At 39.9% G+C, this 17,737-nt stretch overlaps 1 protein-coding gene across 2 annotated transcripts; it reads right to left on the minus strand.

The window, feature by feature from the left end:
* Window positions 1-1,179: 1,179 nt before the first annotated feature.
* Window positions 1,180-16,818, minus strand: LOC113051747 (nuclear factor 7, brain-like). Of its 2 annotated transcripts, XM_026215791.1 has the most exons (7): window positions 16,730-16,818; window positions 9,999-10,595; window positions 9,685-9,780; window positions 9,060-9,293; window positions 8,836-8,977; window positions 1,989-2,015; window positions 1,180-1,900 (listed from the first exon to the last, which is right to left on the minus strand). In XM_026215791.1, exons 2-7 carry the CDS (start codon window positions 10,551-10,553, stop codon window positions 1,344-1,346), a joined length of 1,611 nt encoding a protein of 536 aa, XP_026071576.1. In that variant the 5' UTR covers window positions 10,554-10,595; window positions 16,730-16,818; the 3' UTR covers window positions 1,180-1,343. The 2 variants fall into 2 exon arrangements, with proteins under 2 accessions (XP_026071576.1, XP_026071575.1); XM_026215790.1 differs by lacking the exon at window positions 16,730-16,818 and having other exon boundaries at window positions 9,999-10,888.
* Window positions 16,819-17,737: the final 919 nt, after the last annotated feature.

Below are 17,737 nucleotides of genomic sequence, written 5' to 3' on the forward strand. Positions count from 1 at the left end.
TAACACTGTGAGGAGTGTCAGGCACCGGCTGACTCATCATTTCTGAGAGTAGTTTGCATCGTTAGAAGTCTTTAGAAACACTCAAATGCTGACATTTCAAATGCTTTCATCTTAAAAACCATTGTCAGGATTTTTTTTTTCCTCAGCAGAGTTTTATCAAACATGACAGATTTTTTTTTTTTTTTTTCTCATTCAGATATTAAACTCAAGCCCACACTTCAGAAAGTGACTAATGCAAGCAGTTAGAAATAAAAGTCATTATTTTTTGAGAACGCTCAGCACTCTTTTCCAGTCTCTGGAGCAAGCAAATCACTTCCCTGAGGATTTGCATGTGTACAGTGAGCATGATTTCACCAAGTACAACATGTTCCTGGATCAACATCCTTGTTGATCCTGGAACAACATTCCAATCAATCAATCAGAATTGAGGGATAACTTTTCAGAAAATATCTGTTTTAGGCTTACAATCAGAGTTAGGTGCTCCTACAGGCTTTTTCATCAGCTATCATTTCCCACTGATTTTTGGAATAAATGCGGGGTAGGGATTGGGATTGGGTTTACGGAATTCTATATTTTTGGACAATAATGTTGATCCAGGATCATCAGAAGATGATCACTCGTCAGTATTGCTCTCAGGCCGTGATTTACATGTGAAATGTGAAAGGTGAGAGGATCTTGAGTTGTTCATGATTGTGTGTGGATAGACAAGCATTCCCTTTTAATGCCTAAAATTATTAAAATATAACATCTATAATAAAATATATTATTATAGAAAACAGTTTTAGATTGTAATACTATTTCAAAACATTCTAATTTTTTTTATTTTTTTATTTTTTAAATAAATGCATATATGCAACATTTCACATGAATAAAAAATTGGCTAGTTTAATAGTTGAATTGCCATCTCACAGTTACATGTAGTCTGTTTAAAGATGTAAGTTACATTTAAAGATAGATAGATATATAGATAGATAGATAGATAGATAGATAGATAGATAGATAGATAGATAGATAGATAGATAGATAGATAAAAATATTTCTATAAATTATTATTATTAAATTATTAAATTATTATAAATATGGAGGAATTACATTCAGAAGGACAGCATACTGTTCGTATATATATATATATATATATATATATATATATATATATATATATATATATATATATGTGTGTGTGTGTGTATAAAATGCTCAATAAATATATCTAGTACAATGTAACATTTCTAAATCAGTACAATGTACAATACAATGTAAGGATATCATACAAAAAAATAAAATAAAATTACAAACGAAAGATGATCATGTCAATAAATATTAATATTCAGATAGCCTCACTTTCACACAGAGATGTCAGTTTGATTGACAGGACAAATAACCAATGGGTTTGAGTTGGTTCCGTCTTTGTTGGGATGAGGATTGAAGTATGGGCAGATGGCTCCATTAAAGCTGCACTTATTGAACGTATAAATATGTAACAGAGCCTCCATATCATAAAAGGAGACCAGAGCCTCCTCACAGTCCACAAAAACTCCTAGCTTCCGGGGTTTGGAGGAGAGCTGAAGCTGGACGGGAGGGTCTTCCAAAGCTCCATACATGCTTTGACCGCAGAGCACGATTGCCCAGTAACCCTCACTGGTTTTGTAGGACACTTTTCCCTTCCGGTTCGCTCCATCCCTCATCACCCCCAGCTCCCAGCCCACCTTATACCCCACCTCCACGACCCAGAAAGCTCTTCCCGACATGATGCATGGTTTTCCCAGGATCCCTCCGACCAGGTCGAACTGTTGCGGGCTGCCTGGGATGACTTTACTCTCTCCGGTGTCTCGCACCTCTTTACTGTCTGTGGACACCTGTAAGTTTGGATGTGCCGTTTCTGCGTCCAGAGTCACGTTCACTGTGCGAAGACGAGATTCTCAGTTACTGGATGTTTGAAAGATTCAGAAATATGCAGCATGAAGAACTAGTTCAGAAATGATACATACCTGAGAAGCTGTGGATCCTTCTAATTTCTGTAATAATAAAAGATAAACATTTACAATCACAAGACTGTCTGAACCATAATAAAGATTTTTGATATACACCTTGATAATGTTCAATAACCATATTCATAAACAATGATAGTTCAATGTTACTGTAAAGTATGTCCACCTCTTCTCAACAAAACACAAGATCTGAAATGTCATTCTTGTGCACCTAATTAAGCACACTAAATTGTGTTAAACGTGGACTTTAAATCTTAAAAGTATATTTTAAAATTGTACTTGCAGATAATATAATATAAATGAAATAAAAGGTAACAAATGACTCAAAGCAAAATACTTTTTTATGACTGATTCTAAAGACACTTAAGTACACTTAAAAGTAATAATGCTTTGTAATAATGTCAGGTTAATGGTTTTACTTAAAAATACAAATTAAAGTTTTAATAAAAATGTCATTAACGTATATTTAGTTTATCATAATTGTCAATACTTTAACCATATTTTTAAAAACTTAAAGTAAATATTAAATGACATATAAAGGTTTAGTTAAATCATACTTAAGTACTTAAGTCATACTTAAGTCAAAACACTTTAAAGTTTATTTCAGTAAATCGACTCAAATTGTGAAACTCATGTATTAAATAAATTCAGTGCACACAGCTTAAGTAGTTTAGTCTTTGGTTCTTTTAATTGTGAGGATTTTAGTTAATCAACTCAAAACACCTGCAAAGGTTTCCTGAGCCTTTAAAATGGTCTCTCAGTTTGGTTCACTAGGCTACACAATCATGGGGAAGACTGCTGATCTGACAGTTGTCCAGAAGACAATCATTGACCCCCTTCACAAGGAGGGTAAGCCACAAACATTCATTGCTAAAGGAGCTGGCTGTTCACAGAGTGCTGTATCCAAGCATGTTAACAGAAAGTTGAGTGGAAGGAAAATGTTTAGAAGAAAAAGATGCTCAACCAACCGAGAGAACCACAGCCTTATAAGGATTGTCAAGCAAAATGTATTCAAGAATTTGAGTAAACTTCACAAGGAAAACACTGAGGCTGGGGTTTCAGACATCAAGAGCCACCAAACAGACAACGTCAGAGATGTCTTACCTGGGCTAAGGAGAAGTTGTCCAATGGTGCAAAGTCCTCTTTTCAGATGAGAGCAGCTGACTAGCTTTTTAAAGATGCTGATTTTATTTTCCAGCTGGATTTGGCACCTGGCTACACTGCCAAAAGCACCAAATGTTGGTTAAATGACCATGGTGTTGTTATGCCTGTCTGGCCAGCAAACTGACCAGACCTGAACCCCAGAGAGAATCTATGGGCTATTGTCAAGAGGAAAATGAGAAACAAGAGACCAAACAATGCAAATGAGCTGAAGGACATTGTCAAAAAATCCTGGGATTCCTGTCACGGTTGGTAACCGTGATCTCGGGTTGTTTACACTTTGTGGTGAATTCTGTGTGTTCCGCGTCTGCACTGATTAGTTGTGGGTGTCTCCGTTAATTGTTCAGCAACAGCTGCCACTCATTACCCATCTCCTTTATAATGACTTGTCTCACGTCCTGTGTTTGTGAGATTGTTGTTTCATGTCGTTGTGTTTACCCCCGTCTGGCTTCTGTGTAGTTTGTGTTGGATGTCTGTGTTTCCCCAGAACCTCATCCACTCTCCGCACAATCACTCAGCCACGGACACTTACCTTCGGCTCTGTTCCCCGCAGTTTCTGTGCCACTCTCTCCTGCTGCCTCACGCCGTCAACACCCGGATTCCTCAACTTCTCTCCACTACCATCTGGACTTCTCACCGCCTTAACCATCCCTCTGGAGTGTTGCTGTATCATCGCCTTGTGTGTCTTTGTACCAATATCTCATCATCTCATTAAATACTTGTACTCTCTATTGTTTCCAGACTGTCCTTTCACCAGCCGTCACAGAACGATCTCACCCAACATGGAAGCAGCGTGCACCAAGACCCTCACCAATTTCATGCACCACAGCGTCAAGAGAATGGATCAGCAGCAGGAGAGCATCTCGAACACCGGACGCGCTGTCCAAGCGCTGGTGGCACGCCGTCTGCGCCGACCGTTCCCCCGGGGATTCCCCAGGACCACTTCCGGCCAGAGCCGCGACTTCCGGCGCCAGAGAATTACGCTGGTGAGCCAACTTTTTGCAGAACATTCCTTAACAAGTGCTCGATGCATTTTTCTCTGCAGCCCCGCACTTTCGCCACAGAAGAATCCAAGGTAGCGTTCACGCTCACACTTCTATCTGGCAAGGCTGCCTTATGGGGAACGGTGGTGTGGGAAAATCAACATCTGTGCTGTGCCTCATTCCACCTCCTATCTGAAGAAATGAAGAGAGTCTTCGACCGGGCCGCGACCGGCAGGGAGGCTGCCCATCGCATCTCGGAACTCAGACAAGGACATTCATCTGTCACCGAGTATTCCATCGAGTTCAGTACCCTGGCAGCTGCGTGCCAGTGGAACGAGGCGGCGCAGTGGGATAGATTCCTGCATGGGTTATCCGACCGTGTTCAGCAGGAGATCTACCTCCTCGAGCTGCCCCCTACTCTCAACGAAACTGATAGACGTGGCGTTGCGGGTGGACGCCAGGTTTAATCGCCTGGGCCGCCAACACAGTCCTTCCAGACCTCCATTCTCTCCCAGTAGGGGGTGCTTGAGTCGAGAGAACATGGTCGGTTCTGTCGACGATCACGAGCCCATGCAGGTGGGTCGAGCTCGGCTGTCCCGGAGGGAGAGGGAACGGCGGAGGTCCCAAGGACTATGTTTATACTGTGGAGGCTCTGATCATAACAACTACTCTTGCCCGGTAAAAGAGTCAGCCCGAGAGTAAACCTGAGGCTACTATCGGGTGGGATCTCCACTGAAAAGTCCTCACCCACATCATCGACCCTCCTTCCAGTGAAACTGCGGTGGAAGAATCACCATCATGAATGCCAAGCTCTTCTGGACTCCGGAGCCAAAGGTAATTTCATTGATTCTTCACTTGCACATCACCTGAACATTCCTGTCCTTCCTGTGTCTCTCCCCATCCATGTCACCGCACTCAACGGCCAGGAACTGCCTTATGTCACCCACCATACTGAACCCATCACAGTCATCACATCTGGCAACCATCAAGAAACCATATCCTTTTTTCTCATGGACTCCCCTGTTGCTCCCATTGTTTTAGGTCACCCCTGGTTGTTCAAGCATAATCCACGAGTGGAATGGGGTTCTAACACTATCACATTGTGGAGTGAAAGTTGTCATGAGTCTTGTCTGGTTTCTGCCTGTCCTGTTGTTCCTGTTTCTGTTTTTCAGAAGGAGACCATGGCTTTACCAAACATGCCCGTTGAGTATCTGGACCTGAAGGAAGTGTTCAGTAAGTCCCGCGCTGCTTCTCTTCCTCCGCATCGTCCCTACGACTGTGCCATAGACTTAGTGTCAGGAATATCTCCGCCTAAAGGCAAGTTATACTCTCTTTCTATTCCTGAGAGGGAGGCCATGGAGAAATATATTTCTGATTCCTTAGCCTCTGGGTTCATCCGTCCTTCTTCTTCTCTTCTCCGGGGTTATATTTTGTGGGTAAGAAGAATGGTTCTCTGCGACCTTGCATTGATTACCGAGAGCTGAACAACATTACTATTAAGAATACTTATCCATTACCACTCATGTCTTCAGCTTTCGAGAGGTTGCAGGGAGCATCTGTATTCACAAAATTGGATTTGCGTAACGCTTATCATTTGGTCTGCATCAGGAAGGGGGATGAATGGAAAACTGCCTTTAATACCCCTAGAGGGCACTTTGAATATTTGGTGATGCCGTTCGGGCTCTCCAACTCGCCCAGGGTTTTTCAAGCACTCGTGAATGACGTGTTGAGAGATATGGTAGATCAGTTTATATATGTTTACCTGGATGACATACTGATTTTTTCTTCATCTCTCCAGGAACATGTTCAACACGTCAGACGAGTGCTCCAGAGGTTATTAGAGAATAGGCTTTTTGTCAAGGCGGAGAAGTGCGTATTCCATGCACAGTCGGTCCCCTTCCTAGGATATATCGTGTCGTCTGAGGGAATACGAATGGACCCTGACAAGGTAAAGGCTGTGATAGATTGGCCATCTCCAGATTCCCGTAAGGCCCTACAGCGGTTTCTGGGGTTCCCCAACTTCTATCGGTGTTTTATTCGTAATTACAGCCAACTAGCCTCACCTCTGACAGCCTTGACCTCCCCCAGTACTCCGTTCAGGTGGTCTGATGCAGCTGAGGCTGCGATTCTTTGTCACGTCTTTTTGACCCATCTGCCCGTCCCATTACTCCCGAGTGTATTTTGCATGATACATTAGTGGTCTCAGCACTCGTATGGGAGGTTGAGTCGAAGGTCAAGATGGCCTTAGAAAGGGTAATGCCTCCGTCTGGTTGCCCACCGAACCGCTTATTTGTGCTGGAGGAGTTAAGGTCCGAAGTTGTCCAGTGTGGTCATTGTTTCAACATGGCTTGTCATCCAGGGATAAGTAGAACTAATGGGTTGGTTAGACAACGATTCTGGTGGCCACGTATGGCTCGCGACGTCCGCAATTTTGTTATGGCTTGTTCAGTTTGCGCCAGTGGTAAGTCATCTAACCGACCTCCTGATGGGCTCCTTCAACCGTTGTCTGTCCCTTCGAGACCCTGGTCACATATCGCTCTAGATTTTGTCACCGCCCTCCCGCCCTCTAATGGCATGAAAGTAGTTTTGACTGTAGTTGACCGGTTCTCGAAGGCGGCACATTTCATTCCCTTGCCCAAATTACCGACAGCCAAGGAGACAGCGGTTACTGTTTTAGATCACGTCTTTCGGCTTTATGGCCTCCCGGTAGACGTGGTTTCAGACAGGGGATCCCAGTTCATATCCAAATTTTGGAAAGAGTTTTGCAAGTTATTAGGAGCGTCAGTTAGCTTGTCGTCGGGCTATCATCCCCAAAGCAACAGACAATCTGAGCGAGCCAATCAAGATTTAGAGAGGACGTTGAGATATTTGGTCTCCAAGAATCCTTCTTCCTGGAGTCAACAACTCTCTATGGTGGAGTACGCCCACAATTTGTTGCCAGTGTCAGCTACGGGCCTCTCTCCGTTTCAGTGTAGTGTAGGGTACCAGCCACCAGCGTTTCCCAGTCTGGAATCTGAAGTCGCGGTCCCCTCCGCTCACGCGTTTGTCCAGAGGTGCCACCACACCTGGACCAGAGCCTGTGAGACTCTGCTCTGGGTGAGGGAGCGCACTAAGGCCAAGACCGATCGCCACCGGTCAAAGCCTCCCGTCTACATCATGGGTCAAAAAGTGTGGCTTTCTACCAGGAACATTCCATTGCGATCCGTTTCTAATAAATTAGCTCCCAAATTTATCGGCCCATTCACTATCACCAAAATCATTAGTCCGGTGACAGTCCGCCTCAAACTACCTCCTGCGTACAAGAGGATACATGTTTCCAAAATTAAACCCGTGTTTTATGCACGTATTAATCCACCTACTCCGGTTCCCCCGCCGCCGCGTCTCGTAGATGGGGAACCGACTTATTCGGTTAATCGCATTCTGGACTCGAGACGGAGGGGACGAGGATTCCAGTATCTGGTGGACTGGGAAGGTTACGCTCCGGAGGAGAGGAATTGGGTACCTGCTAGGGACATATTGGATCACTCCCTTATTGATGAATTCAATCAGCAGGTAGGCCCTTCTGGGAACTCCAGGAGGAGTTCTTAGAGGGGGGGTACTGCACGGTTGGTCACCGTGATCTCGGGTTGTTTACACTTTGTGGTGAATTCTGTGTGTTCCGCATCTGCACTGATTAGTTGTGGGCGTCTCCGTTAATTGTTCAGCAACAGCTGCCACTCATTACCCATCTCCTTTATAATGGCTTGTCTCACGTCCTGTGTTTGTGAGATTGTTGTTTCATGTCGTTGTGTTTACCCCCGTCTGGCTTCTGTGTAGTTTGTGTTGGATGTCTGTGTTTCCCCAGAACCTCATCCACTCTCCGCATGATCACTCAGCCACGGACACTTACCTTCGGCTCTGCTCTCTCCTGCTGCCTCACGCCGTCAACACACGGATTCCTCACCTTCTCTCCACTACCGTCTGGACTTCTCACCACCTTAACCATCCCTCTGGAGTGTTGCTGTATCATCGTCTTTGTGTGTCTTTGTACCAATATCTCATCATCTTATTAAATACTTGTACTCGATATTGTTTCCAGACTGTCCTTTCACCAGCCGTCACAATTCCAGACCACCTCAGCAGTGCCCAGGTAAGACGCCTCTGACGTTGTCTGTGGTTCAACAAATTCCTTGACAATTACCTTAATTCCTGTGCGTGGTGGCTCTGAATGCCTTGAACCCAGCCTCAGTCCATTCCATGTGAAGTTCACTCAAATTCTTGTTCACTCAAAACTGATCACCTCCATGCCTGGCCAAAACGAGGCAGCAATTAAAGCAAAATGAGCCCCTACCAAGTATTGAGTACATGTACAGTAAATGAACATACTTTCCAGAAGGCCAACAATTCACTACTATTTTTTTTTTTCTTAAGATGTTTTCTAATTTTTGAGATTTGTTAAATGTTAGTCAAAACCCCACAATTAAAAGAACCAAAGACTTGAACTACTTCAGTCTGTGTAAATTGAATTCATCTAATACACAACTTTTTCAACATATTCTAATTTATTGAGATTCATGTATATCATTTACATAAAAGTACATTTTAAATGTATACTTAAGTGTATTTATTTTTCATTAAGGCAAGCAAGAGTAGTATGAGCTCAAATAAGCTTGTCCAAACACCTTACTCTAATTACATCACAACTCTCAGATAAAATCACTCACCGACAGTGCAGAGTTTCTCCAGATGTGTCTCAATTGCTGCCATGAAGGCTGTCTTTGCGTTTCTCATTGTGCCAAAGTTTAACTCTGTGTCAATGGAAACGGTCCAGTCATCTGTGAACTCAGCTGGCACAGCCGGGTAAGACTGAGAAAGGGCAAAACATTGATGAAATATTTCCTAAATTATTATAATAAAAATATTAGTCCGTGCATCATGTTTGGCTAACCTGGATAAAGAGGATGTCATCTTCCTCACTCTTTGTGTGATGCAAAGAGTTGATGATCTCCTTGTACTTGAGGATGTATATTTGTATTTGTTGTGTCTTCTCATCCATCTCTTTCTCCAAACACCTTCTTCCTTCCTCCAGAGGATTAAGCAGTACCCTCTCTGTTTCCATCAGCGTCTCCATCAGTGCAGCAAACACCTTCTGTATCTCCTGCTGCTCTTTCTCTAGTAGAGTCTGTGAAGAGTAGACATATGAAATTTTAAATTGAAAAGAGCAAAATAGTATTTTCTAGAAAAACTTATTTGTGCAGCCCAATGTCAGCGGTCTGTTTATGTGAGACCAGTCTTTCCATAACCTTTGCCTATTCTTCCGGAATGGAAATGCTGATGTGTAGATCTCTCAAAGACTGAAACACCCTTGGTTCCCTACCCTTATATGAATATAGGTGTGTCCTGTCATGCTGTGTTTGTCTTTTGTCTTTATCTTGTGGTGTTTTCTGAATGCATTGGTGTTGATGTCTACAAAACATCTTGCTTGACCTTATCTGATTTAGAAAGTGTTGTCAATGAACCTTGCTTGTTATGATTTTAATACGTTTCCATATTTTGTACTGTACTGCATGTACCTGGTATTTTGCAGCTGATTCCTTAAGCTCCTTAAGTTTGTCTTCCCTCTGATTGATAATCTTTTCCATCATCTCAATGGTGTTTTGCTGCACGGCCTGTACAAACACACACAAACACACACAAGCTTTCTGAGTACTTGGAATTCATACAAAATCAATAAATTCTTATCAATTTTAGTGTCGGGAATGAAATATGCACAAATTACATTAACAAATTATCAAACAAAAAAAATCTATGAACCAGGAAGTTATTTACAGAATTAATTTCAACTATGTAATATCTGTGTTGTTTCCCGAGAACTGTATGTTCCCACCTGTCTCCTGCCTCGCTCGGCCTCCACGGGTATCACGTCTCCATCCGTCTTCACACACAAGGTGCAGATGCAGCGCTCCTCACGTCTGCTGTAGAGCTCCAGAGGTCTGCCGTGTGTATTGCATGCTCTCTGATCCAGCTTCTCTACAGGCTTCACCAGCTTGTGGCCCTTGAACCTCGGCATAGACTGGTGAGGCTTCAGGTGCTCATCACAGAAGGAGAGCGAACAGATCAGACAGGACTTCACGGCTTTAAACGTGAGGTGTTCGTCACAGACGTCACATGGAATCGCATCTCTTTCTCCACAGAAGAGGTCTAGGTTGGGTAGCTGAGTCTGGTGAAACTCTCGCAGGAGGGCTTCGATCGCTTCGTTCACGGAGGGTTTGGTGGTCACCAGCTCCTGGCAGAGAGGGCACTGCGGCTCGGACCAGTTGATGTGCTTGTCCAGACAGCCCTTGCAGAAGGTGTGTCCACAGATGGTTGAGACCGGATCTGCTAGCAGGTTTTTGCAGATGGGGCACTGAAGGTGGCGAGAGATGTTCACGGGTGTAGTCATTGTGACTGTGTCAGCTGTTAAATTAGAGGATGGACGGAACAGCTGCAAAAACAATAATCGTAGCTACAACAGGAATTATGGGGCCATGCACAGATAAGGCAAAAGTGAAGATCTAATCAATCAGAACATGTTCGTTATTTGACATATCAAGTTTTAGTGCAATAGGCAGAGCCATTGCCAAGATACTGCATAAAACATTGTGCATTTTATTATATCCAGTTTGATGATGAGTTTTATAAAAAATAATTTGAGTTATCAAAAAAAGTTCATATCTTTTTGCATTGTCTGATGGTAATCTGTGATGAAATGTGGTGAAAATCAGACAAACGTCTGAAGGAGTTCGAAAAAAAAAAAAAAAAAAACTTACCTGATGCAAAATGACAGACAGCAAATTTGACAACTTAAAATGTATATTGTATATTGTTGGATTCTGTAAGATCCGATGAAGTGAGATTTTTGGTAATTGGATGCAATTCATAAAAGCTATAAAAATTACTTTTTGTGCTGCCACAAAACTTCATAGGTACCTTTGGGGCACAGTGCCAAAGGAACACATTAAGTTTTGTACAAATATTTCAAATTGTTCATTAAATATAGTATTTTTTGACCAAATAACAAATGGGTGACATTCAACTACAGAATCTATATTATTGTACTCCATATGTCTTGAAGTATTCAAAGATAATCTTGTGACAAACTGGCCAAATACCATTTTTTTCCCTTTTTTGCACCACAATTTGAAACCTAACTCCTCACATTCCTAGGGGAAGTCATGGCCTAATGGTTAGAGATTCCACCTCCTAACCCAAAGATGTGAGTTCGAGTCAGGAATTGTAGGTGAAGGGAGTGAATGCACTGTGCTCTCTCTTATCTTCAATACCACGACTGAGGTGCCCTTGAGCAAGGCACCGGACCCCTAACTGCTCCCCAGGTGGCGCAGCAAAAAATAGTGAGTGAGAGAGAGAGAGTGTGATTCATTGTTACTGTCTTAAGCAGAACACAGTGTATTATTTCCTCATCAATGATATAGTTCTTCTTGGTTTGCACTCCATATATATTATTTAGAGTAAATCAGGTCTTTATTTGGTCATTTTATGTTTTATGTTTTTTCTCACTAATATGATCTCATCATTTGTACCAAAATTAGTTAATTAAAGAGATTGGTGTAATTTATAAAATCAAATGAAGTTCAAATTAGAACTTTGAAAGAAGTTTGTCAATGGTTTCAAATTAATTTTTTTCATTGTTGCTTTATACCCAGCAAACAGGGGACGTCCCACCGACTGTGTAGGTCCGCAGTACGTCCACTTTGTAATGTTCGTGGGACGTCTGGATTTGGTCTGCTGTGTAACGTTCGCTGGCGGACATTTGAGGATGTTTGCTCCTCTTTTAGACGTTCATTGGCAAACTTTTGGTTTGGAGGACATTCGTCCGAACCAGTTTGCGAACATCCCTGTTCAGTCCCTCATCTGACATTTCCATTACAACTCTTAAAATATCCAGTCACCCATGCGTGGGCCTTTAACATCAGACCAGTGTTGGGGAGTAGCCCAACTACATGTTACTAAATTACGTAAATTAATTACAAAATAAATGTAACTGTAAACTCTTAATTACTGAGAAAAAATGTGTAATTAAATACAGTTAGGTGTACTTATGAATGTGTTAATGATTACAAAGGTAGATACATCTGAATATTCTTACACATGTACATATTTAAAATATGAGACACCAATGTTTCAGGAGTTGAGGACCCAGAATAGGACTCATGCTTATTTCTATAACCATTTTATTTCCTATTTTGGTCTATGTATATGATTTTTTAATCTTTATTTACACTTTTATATTTCTAGACATTAGTTAACCACTTAATTTTATGAAAGGTTTGCCTTTTTAAATGTTTGCTGAAGTTGTCCCATACAGCTGCTGACATTAGGCTATGTGAACACTTTCAAAGCTAACGTTAGCATGTAAAGTTGGAATGATTAAACTTATGTAATATTGACAGATATTGAACTTAAATATTTAATTTCCATATGGTAAAAATACACAATGAGACACAATAGTATATGCGGCAAAAAGCATTTTAAAACGAAAGTCCCCTAAACGTCCCAAATGGCTTCTGCACATCCTGTGAGCATCCCTCTGAATGTCCGAATGATGTCTTCGTGAAAGTCAGCTCAACATCAACACGACCCTACACGCTCATCCAGGGGACGTTCACAGAAACACCTTTTTTTTTTTTTTGCTGGGTATGCACTAATTATTGTTACTGTCAGTGTTAAAATAATTCCTATTATTCAGGTCTACTACAGTAGAGTAAGACAAGGTTATTACATTAGACTGTATATTAATAATGTGATTTACTGTCACACAATTCATGATGTACGCCAATCAGATTGCAACTGTGCATTTATTAGTTTATAGATTTGTTTTGGACATTTATTTATAATTTGCAGGAAGATGTCTAATGACACTTAGTTTGTTTGTTTGTTTTATTCAGCTCTTGCTGTGTTTTTTGAACATCAGTTCCTCAGAGAAAAGTGCATTTGTTCAGCTGGGAATGCTACAGTAAGAGCTTGTCCTCTCTCTGGAGAGTAAGCGCTTTACTTAGAAAAACAACAGCTTCACCTCATTAGTCCCACTGCACATCTGAAAGCTGTTTAATGATCTTAAGTCAATGGCACTTCTTTAAAGAAAATGGATGCTTCTGAAAATAAAGAACCAGCACGTGGAGGCCTCTTATAATGGAACAGAAGAGGAGGAGCTTCACTGCTCTGGTTGACAACGGAAACCCATGGAAAAGATGTGCGTATATAAAAAAAGATGAGACCCTGAAAAGGAGAAAAGATTAATTCAGCTGTACAAACAATGGAAGGCCCTGCTTCCAATGCTGAATTTGAGTCGCTCATTGATGGGAAGGCCATTTCGTCTGCTGACAAGCTGCACTATTTAAAAAGGTTTGTGATCCAGCTCATAAGTCTCTTCATGGCATTCATCTTATACAGGAATGATAATGAGGCTTATAATGATGCGTGGAACAAGCTGAACCCAACGGCATGGACGGCCATTTTCTATAAAGAAGGCATTCTGGGGAAAGCTAGCCAAATGGCCTAAGATTCAGCCTAGGGATGCTGAAGGTTTCAGAGAATGACTTCTTGAATGCATGTCATCAAGCTATGCCTCATGTCAAAGTGTTTGAAATACTAAATGATTGTGATGGAAATCAGAAACTTGTACACAAATTACCAGATTGGGCAGCAGCACGTTGGAACCGTAAGGTCACGTAGACACTGAATGAGATTCATGACTTTCCAAAGTTTATAGACTTTGTGACCTTCATTTCAATGGAAGCAGAGATTACTTTTAATCCTGTCACTTCCTCCCGTGCTCTTCGTGCCTCTGACCCCACTTAAAAAAAAACCGGATCTTTAAGGACAGTAAAAGGAACAGGGCTAATGACTTTCACATTCAAACAGCCACGGATAATAAACAAAATGACGAAAAACGAACAAAAGCACACTAAAGGAATTTTAAAATTTGTTTCGTCTGCAAGGACAGCAAACATAAGGTTCAGAACTTAAGGTTTAGGTTTTACTTAAGGTTTCCAACGTGCTGCTGCCCAATCTGGTAATTTTTGTACAAAATTCTGATTTCCATCACAATCATTTAGTATGTACAAAGTGAATAACAGGGCTTACATAGCCCTGAGGTACACCCACATTTGTTTTTACTTCTATTGACAAAACATCATTCACTTTAACTCTTTGAGTTAAATTAATAAAAAAAGAGGAAATTTTCTATTTAATCAGACACGGATTCACATCTAACTAAAGTTTGGACTCAAGAGCATTAAATTGGATTGTGTCAAATGCAGAAGAATATTCAAGAAATTAAGCTCTAGCATAGGTACACTGTTAGTAAATGATATATTTTTTTTTTTTACAATACATTATACAACAACATATTGTATCCATGTTTTTATTGTAAATGCAAATGCATAATGGAAAATTGATGGACAGTCATGTAATATTATTGTAACTACACTGTAAAAGCATTATTTTACAGCCACCACAGAGCATTGTGGGATAGCATTAAAATTGTTACTTTCCCAGCTAACATAATTTAGTTATAAGAACATTTTCCACATATTGAGTGTTTGTTCTGGGAACATAAAGGAAATTTTTTTAAAAGGTATGGAGTTCCTCAAATGTTCTTTCAACTTAATTTTGATTAAAAATTTAACATTCTAGTAACACCGATTTGTAACCAAGAACATAAAAATGTCCAGTTTCCTTAATGTTAGTATAATGTTATTTATAGGTTATTATAATGTTTCTGAAACATTAATTCAATCATTCAAACACCTGCTGTGAACAAGCATTGAAAGAAAGAGAAATAAGAACACAAACTACAACTTTTTTCAGCCACAGCCTTAGATGAACTGAAGATACAAGACTTTACAATTATCAAGATCTGATTTAACAACTCCGCAAACAGCAATACCAGCTTCAGTTATTACTAATCAGATTGACTTTACTTCTGTTAGACGTCTAAACAAGGTCATATTGAAGTTTATATGTTGAAGTCTTATTGAAAATGTTTTTTTTTTTTTAGATCACCATCATGGAGATCAGCATTTGCTTCAGTTGAGCTCTTGACCATTGAATTCTGTTAAGTTGCTCCTTTTGCAGAAATTGCAGTTGTTTTCAGAAAACATTTCTGTCTCAATTAAAGTAGATTTACGTGTCTGCTTTTACAACAGCCAAATTAATACATTGAAGAAGTTCAAATAGCTCAACAGATGTATTAAAAAAAGAGCTGCTGTTGTGTTGCAAATACTTAATTTTTATTTTTATTTTTACATATTTTTGAGTCATTTATACACTCACAGACATCAACATTTGGCATATGAAACACATAAGCGGTGACATGCTTCATGCCAGCATACAAAACACATTAATGGCTCCCAGTATGCCTTGCTGCATTTTTATTTTTTTATTTTTTTTATTGTCAACATTGTTAAAGATTGTATGACAATAATAGAAAATACAGTATTTTATTGTTATAATGCTACTGTAATCACAGTATCACTGTTGTGTAAACATACTTTATTTGTATATCATTTACTATAAATACATGGTAATTAGTTGTCAGGAATTTCCTGTAAAATTAAAATAATTTTTTAACAGTGTACATTTATCTAGAAGTTTAGAGAAGTTTATGTGCACTAGAGCAGCCACTTGTCTTTAGCACTGCAGCCTTGTTTATACGCGAACTGATTCTGATCAAGTTTTCCTTTAATATTATTCACCAGCTATTTAAGTAATTTTCTTTCTAAACATGTCATTGTTGCTGAGGTAAGAGCTGTGCACTGTTAGCAATTGTTTATTTTTTACAGTATATTTTACAACAATTCATTGTATTCATGTTGTTATTGTAAATGCAAATGCATGATGGGAAATGAGGGATTCTCCATTTCATTATTTTATATTTAATTTGTTGGCGAATTCAACTTCATTATCTGTCATAATAGATTTGTTAGATGATGATAAACTGGTCATATTTTTCACACCATCCCAGACCTTCTTTTTGTTTGTAGTTCTAAACGCTTCTTATAGGCGCTATTTATGAACTTAATTTGCTTTCTTCATTTTACCTTTTAGTTGTTTATCCGTCAATATAAGTCCCCTTAAAGTTTTTTTATTTTTGTGTCCCTGGTAACATGAGAGTTATTATTTGGATACACTTCAATATCATTTGTAGGTTTTACCAGTTGCACACAAAAAATTATTTAGTCATTCAATACTTGCAGTTCAATCATCTATTGATACTTCATGAAACATTTCCCAGTTTGTTTAATCAAAACAAGCGTTCACTCTGCTTTAATTTGACCATAGTCAAACTAATTTATTTTCCAGTTTTCACCATTTTTGCTTAGACTTATATACTGGCATCGTATACATCACATTATGGTCAGAAGTGAGTGTTGGTGGTCCAAAATGTTGTCTTTTTCCCCCCTAGATTTACTTATTGTTCAAATCTGAAACGCATATAACAACCAGCACTTAACGCTTAAAGTCTGGTTCAACTGTTGCGGGCATTTTGGCAGTCGAATGAAACACAATATCATGTCAACATAAGATTTAATTTTCATGTTGAGAGATCAGACTTACCTTGTTGTAGGTATCCGTTCTGGATTCTTCTCTTTAGTGTTTAATTTCTGTTTCTCTCTCTCCTCCTATTTATGTACATTAGAGTTTCGTTTCCACACAATCTCTTTCCATTGACATTAACTTTCATTTCCGGAAAAAAAGAAACCACTCCCAGATCTCACATCACCAGTTTTACATACAATACAGTAAATCAAAAGTAACCACATAACAAATAACCACAACCCATATTAAATTTCTCTCTCTCCCTTCCCCTCTCTCTCTCTCTCTCTCTCTCTCTCTCTCTCTCTCTCTCAACAGGAATAGGAAATAAGCTGTGTATCTGACCAACAAACTTTTAAAAGAGAGGTAAAACAAACCACACGTGTGTGTGTCATTCTTAACATGTTAAGCAGCGCATAGTCTGTGTGAAAAGATTAAGTAATTAATTATATTTCCCAACTTGAAAATGTATCCCAACTACTCTAATAATGAGCCCTGGTCTTTGATATAAAGGTAATTTAAAAATTACTCACTTTTTACACCGCAGAATTTGCAAGATAAGACTGAACGCTTCTCCAGAGAGCAAACAGATCTGCTCATGCACGAGGTTAAAGTGTGCGACCAGACCATCTACGGGGCACAACAATAATCTTTCACATTGTCATCCTTTCATATTTAATATCTGGCATGTTTGTGTGCTGCTATGCATCCCAATGTTTGTAATAACAAGCGTTTACATGTGTTGTGCACTCGCATATAAGGATACCAACCTTAAATAAATATAGCCTAATAAAAAATACTGCGCCATTGACTGAAGACCAGGTTTTAGTTGGTCAATTGCGTAACCATTTTCAATAGCCACAAAATAGCAACAATGCGTCTGAACACACCTCGTTTTCAGACCAGCAAGCCCATGGGCGAACTGATGGGCACAAATGCATTTGCTACTGAAACATTGAGTGCTGTACGTGAAAATGATAACTGTGTAAGGTTGAAACTAATAAAAAACACTTTTGTCACGTCTGGCGT

Source organism: Carassius auratus, chromosome 32 (assembly GCF_003368295.1).
Source record: "Carassius auratus strain Wakin chromosome 32, ASM336829v1, whole genome shotgun sequence".
NCBI lineage: Eukaryota > Metazoa > Chordata > Actinopteri > Cypriniformes > Cyprinidae > Carassius > Carassius auratus.